We start from the raw sequence: 15,484 nt of genomic DNA on the forward strand, positions 1-15,484 counted from the left end.
ATTGTTTTGTTATTTTTCAGTGTATTGAAACATGTTGTCAGTTAAAGGAAAGGGTTTGCTATGAGCTGCTGCTAGTCACTTACCCATTTCAAAGGAAACTTGTGGTTACCATGAAGGAAAATTTAATCCATCTGCCACAATGCATTTGTTCTCTTGAGAACCAGGTGGAACTACCGCTGATTATTTCCTTAGGATTATGCCACCCACCAAGGTAACTTTCTGTTTCAGTAGGTGATGTGGAGAAACAAAACAACACCCTTTAAGTTAATCAGTTTTGGAAAATAGAGACTGGCTTTCTATTCCATGGCTTTGATGTGTTTAGTAGTTCCTGTAAGGATCTGCCTCTCTTTTGTTTTGATTGACAAGACCTTTTCTATATATTTGAGCAATCAAGCAGCCCAGTAACAGAAGGTAGAGACATTTACCCAGAGCAAACTTCTACCATTCATTGTGACTCCCTGAAATCTTAGTGCAAGTTTCAGCTCTAAAAGAAGCGTTGGCTCCTGCAAGATTAGGTAAGTGCTTCTCCATCTTTGTAACCTCATTCCAGAGAAGGGGAAGCCCAGAGAACTTGCTACAGCAAGGTCAGAAGAAGGAACTGTGAAAATAATGAATTCAGTGGGGGGTAAGGGTCCATGAATGCCATATCCTTTATACTTCAAAATCCAGGTGAGTTCTGTCTAGTGGGCCAAGCATGAAGGGGGTTGATTCTAGCTCCTGAAAGAGCACGGGGAATGACCAAGACCCAGAGAGGATGGACTTGACAGTGGATTGAGGTTATGTTTTAAATAACTCCCATGCTTTCCATCATTTGGATTTAAATTGAATGTTAAATAGGTGCTGTTGCAGTGGAAGTCTAGAGCAGAAGCAATTTACAGTGAGTAGGACACATTTATGAATGGCCACCAACTCAGATGATAGATTTCATGATATTTTCTGCGTATCCATGTTTAGTGGTGGGTTGGTTTAGTAGCGATGCATATAGCGAATACTGTTATCAATATTTACCTCCCAAATCATTCCCCATCATGACACTGAAAATATAGTTTCGAGCAAAGTATGTAACATGGCACCCAAATACCCTGGACCTGAATAAAAATAATTTATATGTATTCATGTATTCTGTTGGATTATGGATTAGTTTTGGTGTTACTCATATTTTATGTTTATTTTGGAAAGACCACTGGGACAAACTTCTTCAGCACACAAGTCAACTGCAGCAGTTAAGTTACAATAAGGAAAAGCCTGAGAATGCACTTGAAAAGTGGACATCTAGAGAGAGCCATGGAATCCACACTGGCACCAGTTACAGGAATCGCTGGACGCCTGTGTTGGAGTTTGTAGGCGTTTACAATTTCTGGGCTCATTTTCCCTGAAATGCTAGGAGCAAGGTCCCTTTGATAGCGACCAATGCATGGTTGGCTGTGCCATTGAGGGCAGCCAGATCTGTTAAACTCTGTCCTTTCCCTCTCCCGAAGAGTAGCATGAAGCTGGCATTCCTCTTCCTTGGCCCCATGGCCCTCCTCCTTCTGGTTGGCTGTGGCTGTGTCCTTGGCACCTCCAGTGGGAACCTGCGCACCTTTGTGGGCTGTGCCGTGAGGGAGTTTACTTTCCTGGCTAAGAAGCCAGGCTGCAGGGGCCTTCGGATCACCACGGATGCCTGCTGGGGTCGCTGTGAGACCTGGGAGGTGAGTTGCTAAGATGTGCAGATGACAGTATCTTCTGGGCCAGCAGCTTGGGTCTGATTCTCAAGAGTTCACTTTTTAAATGATATGAGGTGGAGCTGGGACATCTGCCCTTTCCTGTGGATTTAAGAAACCAAAACAAAACTGTGATTGGCATCTTCCAAAAGTGATTTGAAAAGCATGATGTTGCCCCTCTAACAAAACATTGATAAGATTAAGAATTTGGTTTACACTGTGTCTGTGTATCTGGGAATCATCTCTGGGAGATCACGACGTACTGTTCTACCCATTTTACAGATGACATGGAGGGATTCAAGGGAGAGTGTCTGCAAAGTCACAGAGAGTGTCAGTGTAAAGCTGGAAATCAATTTGTGGTTCAAGCTTGTGACCCAAACTCTTCCCTGTGTTCCTTCATTTTGGGTAAATTAGTCAGTTTCCAAGAAAGAGGCCCTGAGCTGAAGGGTGAGAATTGGTCCCAGACCCCTTCACTGCCTCTTCTGCAGCCCTGTTCCTCTTGAAGTCCCTGGGAGCCCTCTGGGGTTATCACTGACGGATCCATTAAGTTCCTTCATATTCAATAATACCTGGCCTTTTTAGAGACATTTAATTTAAAGTGGGGATAACAGTCTCAAACAAAGTTAAAAATCCTATTGGGCTAAGAGGAGCTGTCTGAGTGGTGAAGAGGAAGAGAGCTAGCCATTCAGCACCCCAGCAGATCACACTCCGTAGTGACTGTGGGCTTTTCCCCCTGAGGCCTGCCCACTTGGTAACTCATGAGTTGCTAGCTCTGATCTTGTCACTCCCTGACCCCAAAACCTTGAATGTCCACACACTACTACAGATTCAATTACCAACTTTCAAAGTCCTCAGCAATATGGCGTCTGCCTGCTTTCCTGAAGACAACACATTTTCTTACTCTGGCCTTGGTAAGTGACTTTCAAAGGTTTTATCAAATAGCCCTCATGGATCTCATTTTGGTCCTTTCCTGATATCCCTTCTCCTTCTCATCTGTCATTATCATATTTATTCCTGATGCCCATCTGCACTGCCAGCTCCTTTTCTGGGCCTTTTTTGACTTGCAAGTAAGCCCTTGACTATGCTCTACTTTTTGTCTTACTTCTTCCCCCACCACACTCGTTAAATTTTTTGAGGACAGAGGTTCATTCTTATAACTTTCACAGCTTTTGTCAGGGTGTTGTGTATGAACAAGTTTTCAATACACATTTGTTGGTTGACTGGGACGGACCTCTCCCTGGAGCTGTAGATCCTCCAGCCTAATGGAAGGCCACTTAGAAGGGCACCTGCACTGTGGGTGGACACTGCCATTGGGAACAATAGCCTTCTCTTCAGGGACCCAGAGGGTGGCCTGCTCTTGCTTAGGTACAATTACGGCCCTATGAATGGAATTGGGTCATAGTGATGAAATCTCTAAGTTGGATGAAACGACTCCATCGGCCGGGCGCGGTGGCTCAACCCTGTAATCCCAGCACTTTGGGAGGCCGAGACGGGCGGATCACGAGGTCAGGAGATCTAGACCATCCTGGCTAACACCGTGAAACCCCGTCTCTACTAAAAAATACAAAAAACTAGCCGGGCGAGGTGGCGGGTGCCTGTGGTCCCAGCTACTCAGGAGGCTGAGGCAGGAGAATGGCGTGAACTCGGGAGGCGGAGCTTGCAGTGAGCTGAGATCCGGCCACTGCACTCCAGCCCGGGCGACAGAGCGAGACTCCGTCTCAAAAAAAAAAAAAAAAAAAAAAGAAACGACTCCATCAAAGTAGTTTTCTTTTTGCCTCATTCAGGGGCTTGAGCCCTACTAGCCAAATGAAAATCGGGTTTTGCTAAGTAGACTTTGCCTGTCAATTGGCAGCAAATTCACTTGGGGCACTTGGCGCCTCCTCCTGTTCAGGGACTAGCCTGGCAGGGCCTCTCCCTGTTTGCATTTAGTGTCTGGGCTATTTGAAGCCCTCTCTGTGCCGAATCCTCAAACTCCTGCTTCCCAGGAGTTTGGGAAGCTCATCTTCTCTTCTTTGGAATGGAATTCAGCCCATCTTCTCTTCTTTTTAAAAACTGATGAATGTGTTTAATCGGATCATGGTCACCCATAGGAGGTCAGGAACCGTGCTCTCACTGGAAAAATGGAAGCACCAAAACCATTAAAGAACAAGATTGTCTCTGATCTTAGCCAGCTTTCATTCATGTCTTGACTGTGTAATGAAAAGGGAGGTTACCTATAGAAAATAAATAAAAGAATGAGGTTCATTTTCCCAGCAATCTGAAAGTTTCTGAGATATAAAGCCCTTGATTTTTTGGGGGGAGAGAACTTAACTGAAAGCATGTCTGAAAATAAGGATGTTCATGACGACAGATTGGCTGGATTTACATTTGAAGGTGGAGCTGTTGTTGAAAATAGCTATTCCTCATAATCTGCATATAGCGTTGCCAGATTTAGCAAACAAACAGACAAACAAAATAAAACAAAGCAACCAATCCCCTCCCCAGAAAAACCCAAACTGAAATGAAACCAGAAAACCAGGAAGCCCAGGTAAATTTGAATTTCAGATAAGCAACAAATAAATTTTTAGCATAAGTCTGTCTGTCTCATATAGTATTTGGGACAGACTTATACTAAAAAATTATGTTTCTGAAATTTAATGTTTTTTTTTTTTGAGACAGAGTCTCACTCTGTCACCCAGGCTGGAATGCAGTGGCGCAATCTCAGCTCACTGCAAGCTCCGACTCCTGGGTTCTGGCCATTCTCTTGCCTCAGCCTCCCGAGTAGCTGGGACTACAGGCACCCGTCACCATGCCTGGCTAATATTTTTGTTTTTTGTATTTTTAGTAGAGACGGGGTTTCACCGTGTTAGGATTGAAATTTAAATTTTTTGAGGTGTCTGGTCTGCCTAGGTTCCCAGAGTACCAATGGTAAGAAGACATAAAGCAAATATGGAAGATAGGAGAAAACAGTTGAGGACAAATTCAGCTTCTTTGGTCCTTGTCAAAGGCAAGGCTGGCTGGGCGCGGTGGTTCATGCCTGTAATCCCAGCACTTTGGGAGGCAAAGGTGGGCGGATGGAGAGGTCAGGAGATAGAGACCAGCCTGGCCAATATGGTGAAACTCCGTCTCTACTAAAAATACAAAAATTAACCGGGCATGGTGGCACGTGCCTGTAGTCCCAGCAACTCGGGAAGCTGAGGCAGAAGAATTGCTTGAACCCGGAAGGTGGAGGTTACAGTGAGCTGAGATGGCGCCACTGTACTACTACTCCAGCCTGGGTGACAGAGCGAGACTCCATCTCAAAAAAAAAAAAAAAAAAAAAAGGCAAGTTTGCTATTTTCATGACATTCATGCAAGAACTTCATCTTGAGTTACATATTCTTTTTTGCCTAGAACAAAGAAGAACAAAAAAGCAAAGGTACTGTCATTTGAAAGCTTGTTATTATTTTCATTATTGCTTCCTTATAATAATTGCACTAATAAGAACAATGGATTACATTTATTGAACACTTACTTTGTGCTAGACATTGTGAATTGCATATATCATCTTACTTTGTCTCTCAAACAATGGTGGGAGGTAGATATTTTGCTTTACAGAGGAGGAAACTGAGTCTTCAGGAAGTTAAGTGAATTTTCCAAGGTCTCCAGCAAGTGGCAAAACAGGGACTCAAGCTCCATAGTTCTGACTGCAGGCTCGAGATTTTAACTCCGGCTAGGTGCTGATATTTTTTCTGATCTATGTGTTCTGTTTATCAAAATTATCTTTGAAATTAAGATTTATAAAAGGTGAAGAAAGGAAATGAATCTTTTGATGATCAGAACAGTACACAGAGTACTCGGGAACCTGTCTTGTAATGTTTTCTTTCATTGATTCAATGACAAATAGTTATTGAAACCCTCCCGGGGTCTGTTTTAGGTACGGGAGGCACAGCGGGCAAAAATCTCTGTCCTAAAAGAGCTTACTTTCTAGAGTGGGAGGAATATCACACAAATGAAAGAAAGGTAGACTATGTCATGTGGTATTGATCAGTGCTATGGTGAAAAATAAAGCAGGATGGGGGATGGGAAGTTTCTGGGCATAGAGATGGAATGTTGCAATTTTAAATGGGATGGTTGAGAAATGCTTCCCTGAGAGGGTGACATTCTAACAAAAAGCAAAGGTTGGTGAAGGAGTGAATCATATGGGAGAAGAATGTTCCAGGCAGAAGGAACAGTAAGTGCAAAGGCCCTGAGCTGGGACTGTTCCTGCTGGGTGGGAGGAACAATAAGGAGACCGCTGTGAGCCTAGTGAGGAAGTCAGTGGGGTGGAAATGGTTGCAGGCATTTCAGAAGGTAGAGGTGTAGAGAAGGTGATGTAGGTCTTGAAGGTGATCATAAGGTCTTTGATTTTTGCTCTGAGATGGGAAATACTGGGGCTTTGGGCAGAGGAGTAATATGATCTGACTTATGTTTAAACAGGATCAGTCAGGGCTGCTGTGTTGCAAATAGATTGTAGGGAGTAAAAATGGAAGAGGGGAGACCAGTTAGAAGGTGTTTGCAATGACCAAGATGATTCATTTGCTGACTACGCACGGAGCACTTGCTGTGTGCCATGGTCTCTCCTGGGAGCTTAGGATATGGTCTTGAATGAAATCAGCTTCTCGCTTTCAGGAGTTTGTTTTCTACTGGGAGATGATAGAACAACAAGTAAATCAATGAATAACAAGTTAATTTCTGATAGTGATAAATGATACTAAAAAACTGAAGCAAGATCATATGTTCTAATGAATTCCCTGTTTTCTATCTGTGGGGACAGAAACCCATTCTGGAACCCCCCTATATTGAAGCCCATCATCGAGTCTGTACCTACAATGAGACCAAACAGGTGACCGTCAAGCTGCCCAACTGTGCCCCGGGAGTCGACCCCGTCTACACCTATCCCGTGGCCGTCCGCTGTGACTGCGGAACCTGCTCCACTGCCACCACGGAGTGTGAGACCATCTGAGGCCTGCATGGTCTGCAGAGCGCAGCTAGCGGCCTTAGCCTCACAGACCCACCTGTGTGAGCAGCACATGCAGTTATACTTCCTGGATGCAAGACTGTTTAATTTCGACTATACCCGTGGAGGAGGTTACCTGTTGACCCTTAGGTCCAGCTCAGGCAAAAGGCCCAAATGCAGCCTACTGATGCTAAAAATTCGAAACAATATTCATGCCTTCACCAAAATAATTTCTCCAGTTCACACACCTGCAAATTAATTTTTCTTTGCCTTGAGTCTTGGAACATAATTTGTGTATCACAATCCTCCCCCAATTTGGACTTATAATATGCTAATGATTTAAACACATTGGATGTAATTAGAAAATGGGGCTGGAAAGTCTTTAAATTCTCATGTTCTATTTAACCACTGATCTCCAACCGGATTTATGATTAAAGGGCTAGAAATGAACAAAACCCATGTACTAGTCTTCCTCACCCCTGAGGAATTCCAACTGCAAGCTTCTTTAGGGAGAATGCTCCCTTCCCCTTTTAACTGAGCAATTATCTACACAAGAAATAAGACTGTTCAGATACACAAAGAGAGCAGCTTCAATGAAAAGATGTTTGGATTTGGGTAATTATTTTCCCTAGCAAAATTCCCTAAACTCCCTTAAGAGCCTTACTAAAGAGGCTATGGTGGGATTAAAAGAAAGAAAAAAACCCCCAGAAATAAAATATGTAACTAATAGCTATCTCATTTAGCCTTAAAAAGTTATTAAACTAAACTCACGTTTTAGAGTATGATGTTCTCCCAAAGCTATGGCAAAATGGCCAATCACAAGTATTCTTCCCGATTTATCATATTTTAAGTTTAAGTTGTAACTTACTAAACTCAGAAATTTTACATGCTTTTAGGGGTAAAACTGCATCGCTGGCCCAGAGGAAAAAGTCTGTGATTTTCTAGCTCCTGCCCTCTCTAAAATCTTACAGTAGCTAATTCTGTGCCTGGAAAAAACCTCCAGAACTCTAATGTTATGCAAATGTCTTTACTTCTGGCATTTTTGGGGTTGAATTTAACCTTGTTCCTTTTTCATAATGTGCCAGGAAAACCTATATTAATGCCAATAAAGCATGTCCTCTGTCTTTTGAATTCATGACAGCTTTGAAGAAAGTCTTTTTAATTTTTAGTACACTTGGAATAACAGTGAGAAGCACACCTCAAATAGACTACAAGGTTATTTTTACTTAAACATTAATGTGGCACGTCATGTTTAGTAAGGGACACAGACAGATGACTCTGTAGCATGAGTCCCAGCGGTGGCACAAATACATAGACATAGTCCTGGGAGCCAGGAGTCTTTCTTGAATAAGAATTCAATGAGTCCCCCTAAAACACAGTAAAGCAAATGTTGAGATTGACAGTCAAGTACTGGGATGCAGGGTGAATATCTGGGAACAAAGGGCAGGAGCGAAAGTCACCCAACCTTTAGCAGATGTGTTGGTAGGAAAGGAAGTCACTCTAACGTAAGAAGAAGGCAAGTACTTGGGGTCTCTGCTGGAACAGTGGGTGATGATTAGGGATGAATTCTGGGTGGTGCCACTCAAGTGTTTTCAACCCACCCCTAAAGACTTTCCTCAGAATTTTCTGAGGCACAAAGGGCTTGTCAGGATTTGAGAAAAGATGATCACAGCATGAATAAGGGTCCTGGCAGGAAACCAGTGATCTATTGCAGTGGGATACGGAAGAGATGATTTATAAATGTGTGAGCAGAATTAAGGAAGCCAATAAGTGGGGATGAAACAGATCTGGTTCAGCAGCAATGGACAACCCTAGGCTGAAGGAGCGAGAGGAGGGAGTGATTGTCAGACCCCAGAGAGAACTGTGGGAGTGAGATCCACGACAGGAGCTGCAGCCTTTGGTAGGAGGATGCAGCCCTCCCCAAACTGAGACCTGGTAAGGTGGGAGGTGGGGGAGCAGATACCCATCCTCACTCTCCTCCCTGGTCTTCTGTTGAATGAAACGGGAATCAAGCTGGGTGTGGTGGCTCATTCCTGTAATCCTAGCACTTTGGGAGCCCGAGGTGGAAGAATTACAACAGGGTGAGACCCTGTCTCTTCAAAAAATAAAAATAAAAAATTAGCTGGGTATGGTGGTGTGCACCTGTACTCCCAACTACTCAGGGGGCTGAGGTGGGAGGATCCCTTGAGACTGGGAGGTCAAGGCTGCAAATGAGCTGTGATCGTGCCACTGCACGCCAGCCTGAATGACAGAGCAAGACCCCATCTCCAAAAAAATAAAAAAGAAAAAGAAAAAGCAAAAAGCAAAAAACAAAAAAAAAAAAAAAAAAAAAAAAAAAAACCACGTGGGAATCAAATGGGAACGCAGAGAGTGAGAAAACCCATTGATTCAGTCCATAAATGTTGGCCTGCTAGGCACCAAGTTGAAGAAAGGGAGAGAGTGGATTTAAGGGGCCAAATGAATAAACTCCAGCTTAGCTGTCTTTTGGGAAGCTCAGCTTGAATGCAGGAGGTAGCATGCTGTAGCATCACAATTACAGTCATGGGTCACTTAACAAGGGTACATTATGAGAAATGCATCATTAGGTAATTCTGTCATTGTGAGAACATCATAGTGTAATTACACAAACCTGGACGGTATAGCCTACTACATAGCTAAGTATAGCTTATCGCTGCTAGGCTACAAATCTGTACAGCAGATTACTATACTGAATGCTGCAGGCAACTGTAAAACAATGGTAGGTATTTGTGTATCTAAACATAGAACAAGTACAGAAAAAATATAGTCTTATGGGACCACCACCATATGTGCCGTCTGCCATTGACCAAAATATTGTGCAGTTCGTGACTGTACTGACTGCCTTGTAGTAAATTGATCTGGAATACACATGGGAAGGCATGCACTGGCTAATACAATAATATTTGGGAGATATTGAAGACCATGTAATTATAAGGACTGTGGGGTTAGTTGGTGGTTAAGTGCAATAAAAGCCCTCAGGCATGATATGAAAGCTGATTTGAAGAGACTATCTTCGAATGCAGCTGAAGGACAGACTGTGCTGAAAATTAGGCCTAATATCTAATTGACAAAGCAGCTGAATTAATAAAAGGGCTGAATTTACCACTCTGGCAAGTCTCCTATACTTAAGTCAAGGTCCTAATAGGGAAAAAGTGAGACATAGAGATCTGGAATGGGAACAGTTAGGTGGATGATGGACTCGAGGTTTCCCTGCAGAGGAACGTCCTGGCTCCTCCTGGCTAGTGGAGAGCATACTCCCCTTGCCTGGAGACCATGCCGAGGAGGATGCTTTACATGATGATACTCGCCCTCCTCAAATATTGCCTACACCCCCGTATTATTCTAGATGGTTAATTATGGTCAAGTCTCAGGATGATCTGGCTGGGGAGGGACTTGCTCTGAGGTGGGAGGAACAAGCATCTCCCCTGAAGGAGCATCAGGATTTGACAATGTAAACCAGGAGGAAGTGGTAAAGTGTGCTTAGCAATGGATCTCGGGGGCTTAGACAGGGATATGGCGGGTGGGGTGCCAGAATATAAGACTGGATAAGAAGATTTCATCCATATGCAGGCATTATGAGAATATAATGTAATCAAAAGGACGCCTGGCTCTGGTCCCAGTGTGCTGTTGGGATGTGTCCTTCAAGAGTGGGGAAAATGGTGGCTTGCATTAATGAAAAGAAGATGCCAGAACTGTCCTGGCAGAGTACTGAGGAACAAAAGGCACTGAGAGGTGGGCCTGCCAGAATGGATTTATTACGTAAGACCAGAGAACTCGCCAGCTGGCTGTGTTCATCTGGAGGGTTTAGTGGCCATTTCTTTTACAAAGCAACAAAGAATAACTAGTGAGGGGCACATCTCAGAAAAGCTCGATCGTCACTGTCCTTTCTAGGCTGAGGTTGATGCCTGGGGAAGCTGCTGTGGGCTTCCTGGTGTCAGCGTAGGTGATAGGGATCTAGGACAACAGGGACCAGGTGGCGACATACAGCTGTAAGAGACAAGGTGGGCATAATTGTTCTAACAGATAGCAAAGCTGCAGTGGCCACCAGAGGGCTCTGATCTGCAGATCTGTGTGCTAATAGTTCATGATATTCAATTTGCTCAATAGATCTATGTTATAATCAGAGAATTTATTAGTGAAAAAGAGGAGAACCTCTATCAGGATTTATACTGTGCTAAACTTGAATCTTTTTCAAGTCTCCCTTTTCCTTTCTCCCTCCTTTCCACAAATATTTATTAACTTAAATTTTGTCAAGGTACTGTGTTTGGAAAATAACAAAACTATGTTGTTACCATTTATGGATCTCTTACTATAAGCAGAATCCTTTATATTAACACTTCTTAGTTATTGTATTAACTATGCTAGTAAGCATTGTTATTGTCGTTTTACCATTAGCATTTTACAGATGATGAAATAGAAGCTCAGAGAGGTCAAATAACTTGTCCAAGGTCACACAGCTAGTAAGTAGCACATGCTAGGTTTCTTTGAATCAGAACCAAATGTTTTCCACTAGAGCACAGTGCCTTTTTGGAATCCTCCTTACAAGTCATTCCTGCTTGGAGAAGTCTTTAAGTTTATCGTCAGACTATCTCTTACCACATTGATTAGCATTTCTGCCATCTTTCCTGGAGGTGGCTCCATGCAAGGTCAGGCTATTTTATGGAGACTGGAACTTTTCTGTGGGTTTCCTGTATAACCTCTAGGAAGATAGTGTTTTGCTGTAGCTTAAATGAAAGCTTACTATGGAAGAGACTGAGGGAGAAAAAGCAGGGCCTCGAAGGGAAATTCAAAGAGATTGTTGTGGAACTGAGGGATGTATGTTCTAAACTTTTTTCCTAGGCATGTGAGGAGTGGTGCAGGGGAATTGACTCTGGTGCATAGACTAACTCTCAGCAACTCCTTACTCTTGGAAATGTGTTTATTTTTTATTCTTCTGTAAGTTATTGGAGTTCAGGTGATATTTGGTTATATGATTAAGTTCTTTAGTGGTGATTTGTGAGATTTTGGTGCACCCATCACCTGAGCAGTATACACTGCGCCATATTTATAGTCTTCTATCCCTTGCTCCCCTCCCACTCTTCCCCCAAAGCCCCCAAAGTCTATTGCATCATTCTTATGCTTTTGCATCCTCATAGCTTAGCTCCCACATTTCAGTGAGAACATACGATGTTTGGTTTTCCATTCGTGAGTTACTTCACTTAGAAAAATAGTCTTCAATCTCATCCAGGTCACTGCAAATACTGTTCATTCATTCCTTTTTATGGCTGTGTAATATTCCATTGTATATATATACCACAGTTTCTTTATCCACTTGTTGGTTGATGGGCATTTTGGTTGGTTCCACAATTTTGCAATTGTGAATTGGGCCACCATAAAAATGTGTTTGCAAATATCTTTTTTGAATAATGACTTCTTTTCCTCTGGGTAAATACCCAGTAGTGGGATTGCTGGATCCAATGGTAGTTCTACTTTTAGATCTTTAAGTAATCTCCACACTGTTTTCCTTAGAGGCTGTACTAGTTACATTCCCACCAGTAGTGTAGAAGTGTTCCCTGTTCACTGCATCCACACCAATGTCTACTGTTTCTTTGATTTTTTGATTATGGCCATTCTTGCAGGAGTGAGATGGTATCACATTGTGGTTTTGATATGCATTTCCCTGATCATTAGTGATGTTGAGCATTTTTTCATGTTTGTTAACCATTTGTATATCTTCTTTTGAGAATTGTCTATTCATGTCCTTAGCCCACTTTTTGATGGGATTGTTTGTTTTTTTTTTCTTACTGATTTGTTTGAGTTTGCTGTAGATTCTGGACTGGTCCTTTGTCAGATGTGTAGATTGTGAAGATTTTCTCCCACTCTGTGGGTTGTCTGTTGACTCTGCTGACTGTTCCTTTTGCTGTGGAAAAGTGCTTTAGTTTAATTAGGTCCCAGCTATTTATCTTTGTTTTTATTGCATTTGCTTTTGGGTTCTTGGTCATGAAATCCTTGCCTAAACCAACGTCTAGATGGGATTTTCCAATGTTATCTTGTAGAATTTTTATAGTTTCAGGTCTTAGGTTTAAGTCCTTAATCCATTTTCAGTTGATTTTTGTGTGAGATAAGGATCCAGTTTCATTCTCCTACATTTGACTAGCCAATTATCCCAGCACTATTTGTTGAAAAAGGTGTCCTTTCTCCACTTTATGTTTTTGTTTGCTTTGTTGAAGGTCAGTTGGCTGTAAGTATTTGGGTTTATTTCTGGGTTCTCTATTTTGTCCTCTTGGTTTTTGTGCCTATTCTTGTGTCAGTACCATGCTGTTTTGGTGACTATGGCCTTACAGTAGAGTTTGAAATCAGATAGTGTGATGCCTCCAGATTTGTTCTTTTTGCTTATTCTTGCTTTGGCTATGCGGGCTCTTTTTTGGTTCCATATGAATTTTAGAATTGTTTTTTCTAATTCTGTGAAGAGTGATGGTGGTATTTTGATGGGGATTGCATTAAATTTGTACATTGCTTTTGGCAGTGTGGTCATTTTCACACTATTGATTCTACCCATCCGTGAGCATGGGATGTGTTTCCATTTTTTTGGTGTCATCTATGATTTCTTTCAGCAGCGTTTTGTAGATTTCCTTGTTGAGGTCTTTCAAATCCTTTGAAAGTTAAATTGAAACAAAAAGAAATATAAAAGATAAATGAAACAAAAAGCTGGTTCTTTGGAAAGACAAATAAAATTGATAGAACATTAGCAAGATTAACCAGGAAGGAAGAGAAAAAATCCGAATAACCTCACTAAGAAACGAAACAGGAGATACTACAACTGACACCACTGAAATACAAAAGATCATTCAAGGCTACTATGAACACCTTTACTCACATAAACTAGAAAACCTAGAAGAGATGGATAAATACCTGGAAAAATACAACCCTCCTAGGTAAATCACCAAAGAATTAGATACCCTGAACCCAAGGTATATACCCAGGAATATACCCAGCTATATTCCGGAGTTTTCTTCCTTTCTTTCTTGTTTTTTTCTTTTGCAGCTATTGTAAAAGGGGTTGAGTTTTTTTATTTGATTCTCCGCTTGGTCGCTGTTGGTGTATAGAAGAGCTACTGACTTGTGTACATTAATCTTGTATCTGGAAACTTTGCTGAATTATTTTATCAATTCTAGGAGCTTTCTGGAGGAGGACTTAGGGTTTTCGAGGTAAACGATCATATCTTCAGCAAACAGTGACAGTTGGACTTCCTCTTTACTGATTTGGATGCCCTTTATTTCTTTCTCTTGTCTGATTGCTCTGGCTAGGACTTCCAGCGCTCTGTTGAAGAGAAGTGGTGAAAGTGGGTATCCTTGTCTTTTTCCAGTTCTCAGAGGGACAGGTTTCAGCTTTTCCCCATTCAGTATTATGTTGGCTGTGAGTTTGTCATAGATGGCTTTTATTACATTAAGGTATGTCCCCTTTATGACGACTTTACTGAGAGTTTTAATTGTAAAGGGATACTGGATTTCGTTGAATGCTTTTTCTGCATCTTTTGAGATGATCATGTGATTTTTGTTTTTAATTCTGTTTATGTGGTGTATCACAATTATTGGCTTGTGTATGTTAAATCATCCCTGGCATGAAACCCACTTGATCATTGTGGATTATCTTTTTGATAATCTTTTTGTCGTTGGATTCAGTTAGCAAGTATTTTGTTAAGGATCTTAGCATCTATGTTCATCAAGGATATCGGTCTGTAGTTTTGTTTTTTGGTTAGGTCCTTTCCTGGTTTTCGTATTAGGGTGATACTGGCTTCATAGAATGAATTAGGGAGGGTTCCTTCTTTCTCTATCTTGTGGAATACTGTCAAAAGGATTGGTACCAATTTTTTGAATGTCTGGTAGAATTCTGCTGTGAATCCACTTGGTCCTGTACTTTTTTTGTTGGTAATTTTTAAATTACCATTTCAAACTTCCTGCTTGTTATTGGTCTGTTCAGGGTATCTAATTCTTCAGTGATTTACCTAGGAGAGTTGTATTTTTCCAGGTATTTATCCTTCTGTTCTAGGTTTTCTAGTTTATGTGAGTAAAGGTGTTCATAGTAGCCTTGAATAATCTTTTGTATTTCAGTGGTGTCAGTTGTAATATCTACTGTTTCGTTTCTTAGTGAGGTTATTCGGATTTTTTCTGTTCCTTCTTGGTTAATCTTGCTAATGTTCTATCAATTTTATTTGTTTTTTCAAAGAACCAGCTTTTTGTTTCATTTATCTTTTATATTTATTTTTGTTTCAATTTAACTTAGTTCTGCTCCGGCCTTGGTTATTTCCTTTCTTCTGCTGGATTTGGGTTTGGTTTGTTCTTGTTTCTCTAGTTCCTTGAGGTGTGACCTTAGAATGTCAGTTTATGCTCTTTCAGTCTTTTTGATGTAGGCATTTAGGGCTCTGAACTTTCCTCTTAGCACTGCCTTTGCTGTATCCCAGAGGTTTTGATAGGTTGTGTCATTACTGTTGTTCAGTTTGAAGAATTTTTAAATTTCAATCTTGATTTCGTTTTTGACCCAATGCTCATTCAGGAGCAGGTTATTTAATTTCCATGTATTTTCATGGTTTTGAAGCTTCCTTTTGAATTGATTTCCAGTTTTATTCCACTGTGGTCTGGGAGAGTGCTTGATATAATTTCAATTTTCTTAAATTTATTGAGGCTTGTTTTATGGCCTATCATATGGTCGATCTTGGAGAAAGGTCCATGCACTGTTGAAGAGAATGTATATTCTGTGGTTATTGGATGATGATGTTCTGTATATATCTGTGAAGTCCATTTGTTCAAAGGTATAGTTTAAATCTATTGTT

At 41.4% G+C, this 15,484-nt stretch overlaps 1 protein-coding gene across 1 annotated transcript; it reads left to right on the top strand.

Annotated features, from left to right (window-relative positions):
- Positions 1-403: 403 nt before the first annotated feature.
- Positions 404-6,779, top strand: GPHB5 (glycoprotein hormone subunit beta 5). Its single transcript, XM_023230110.2, has 3 exons — positions 404-515; positions 1,484-1,688; positions 6,475-6,779. Exons 2-3 carry the CDS (start codon positions 1,485-1,487, stop codon positions 6,661-6,663), a joined length of 393 nt encoding a protein of 130 aa, XP_023085878.1. The 5' UTR covers positions 404-515; position 1,484; the 3' UTR covers positions 6,664-6,779.
- Positions 6,780-15,484: the final 8,705 nt, after the last annotated feature.

Source organism: Piliocolobus tephrosceles, chromosome 6 (genome assembly GCF_002776525.5).
Source record: "Piliocolobus tephrosceles isolate RC106 chromosome 6, ASM277652v3, whole genome shotgun sequence".
NCBI classification, from domain to species: domain Eukaryota; kingdom Metazoa; phylum Chordata; class Mammalia; order Primates; family Cercopithecidae; genus Piliocolobus; species Piliocolobus tephrosceles.

Excerpts from the sequence above, each read along its gene's own strand:
- GPHB5 (XM_023230110.2), top strand. The coding sequence starts at position 1,485 with ATGAAGCTGGCATTCCTCTTCCTTGGCCCCATGGCCCTCCTCCTTCTG. Across the intron at positions 1,689-6,474 it reads GTCGCTGTGAGACCTGGGAG|AAACCCATTCTGGAACCCCC; the intron begins GTGAGTTGCTAA and ends CTGTGGGGACAG.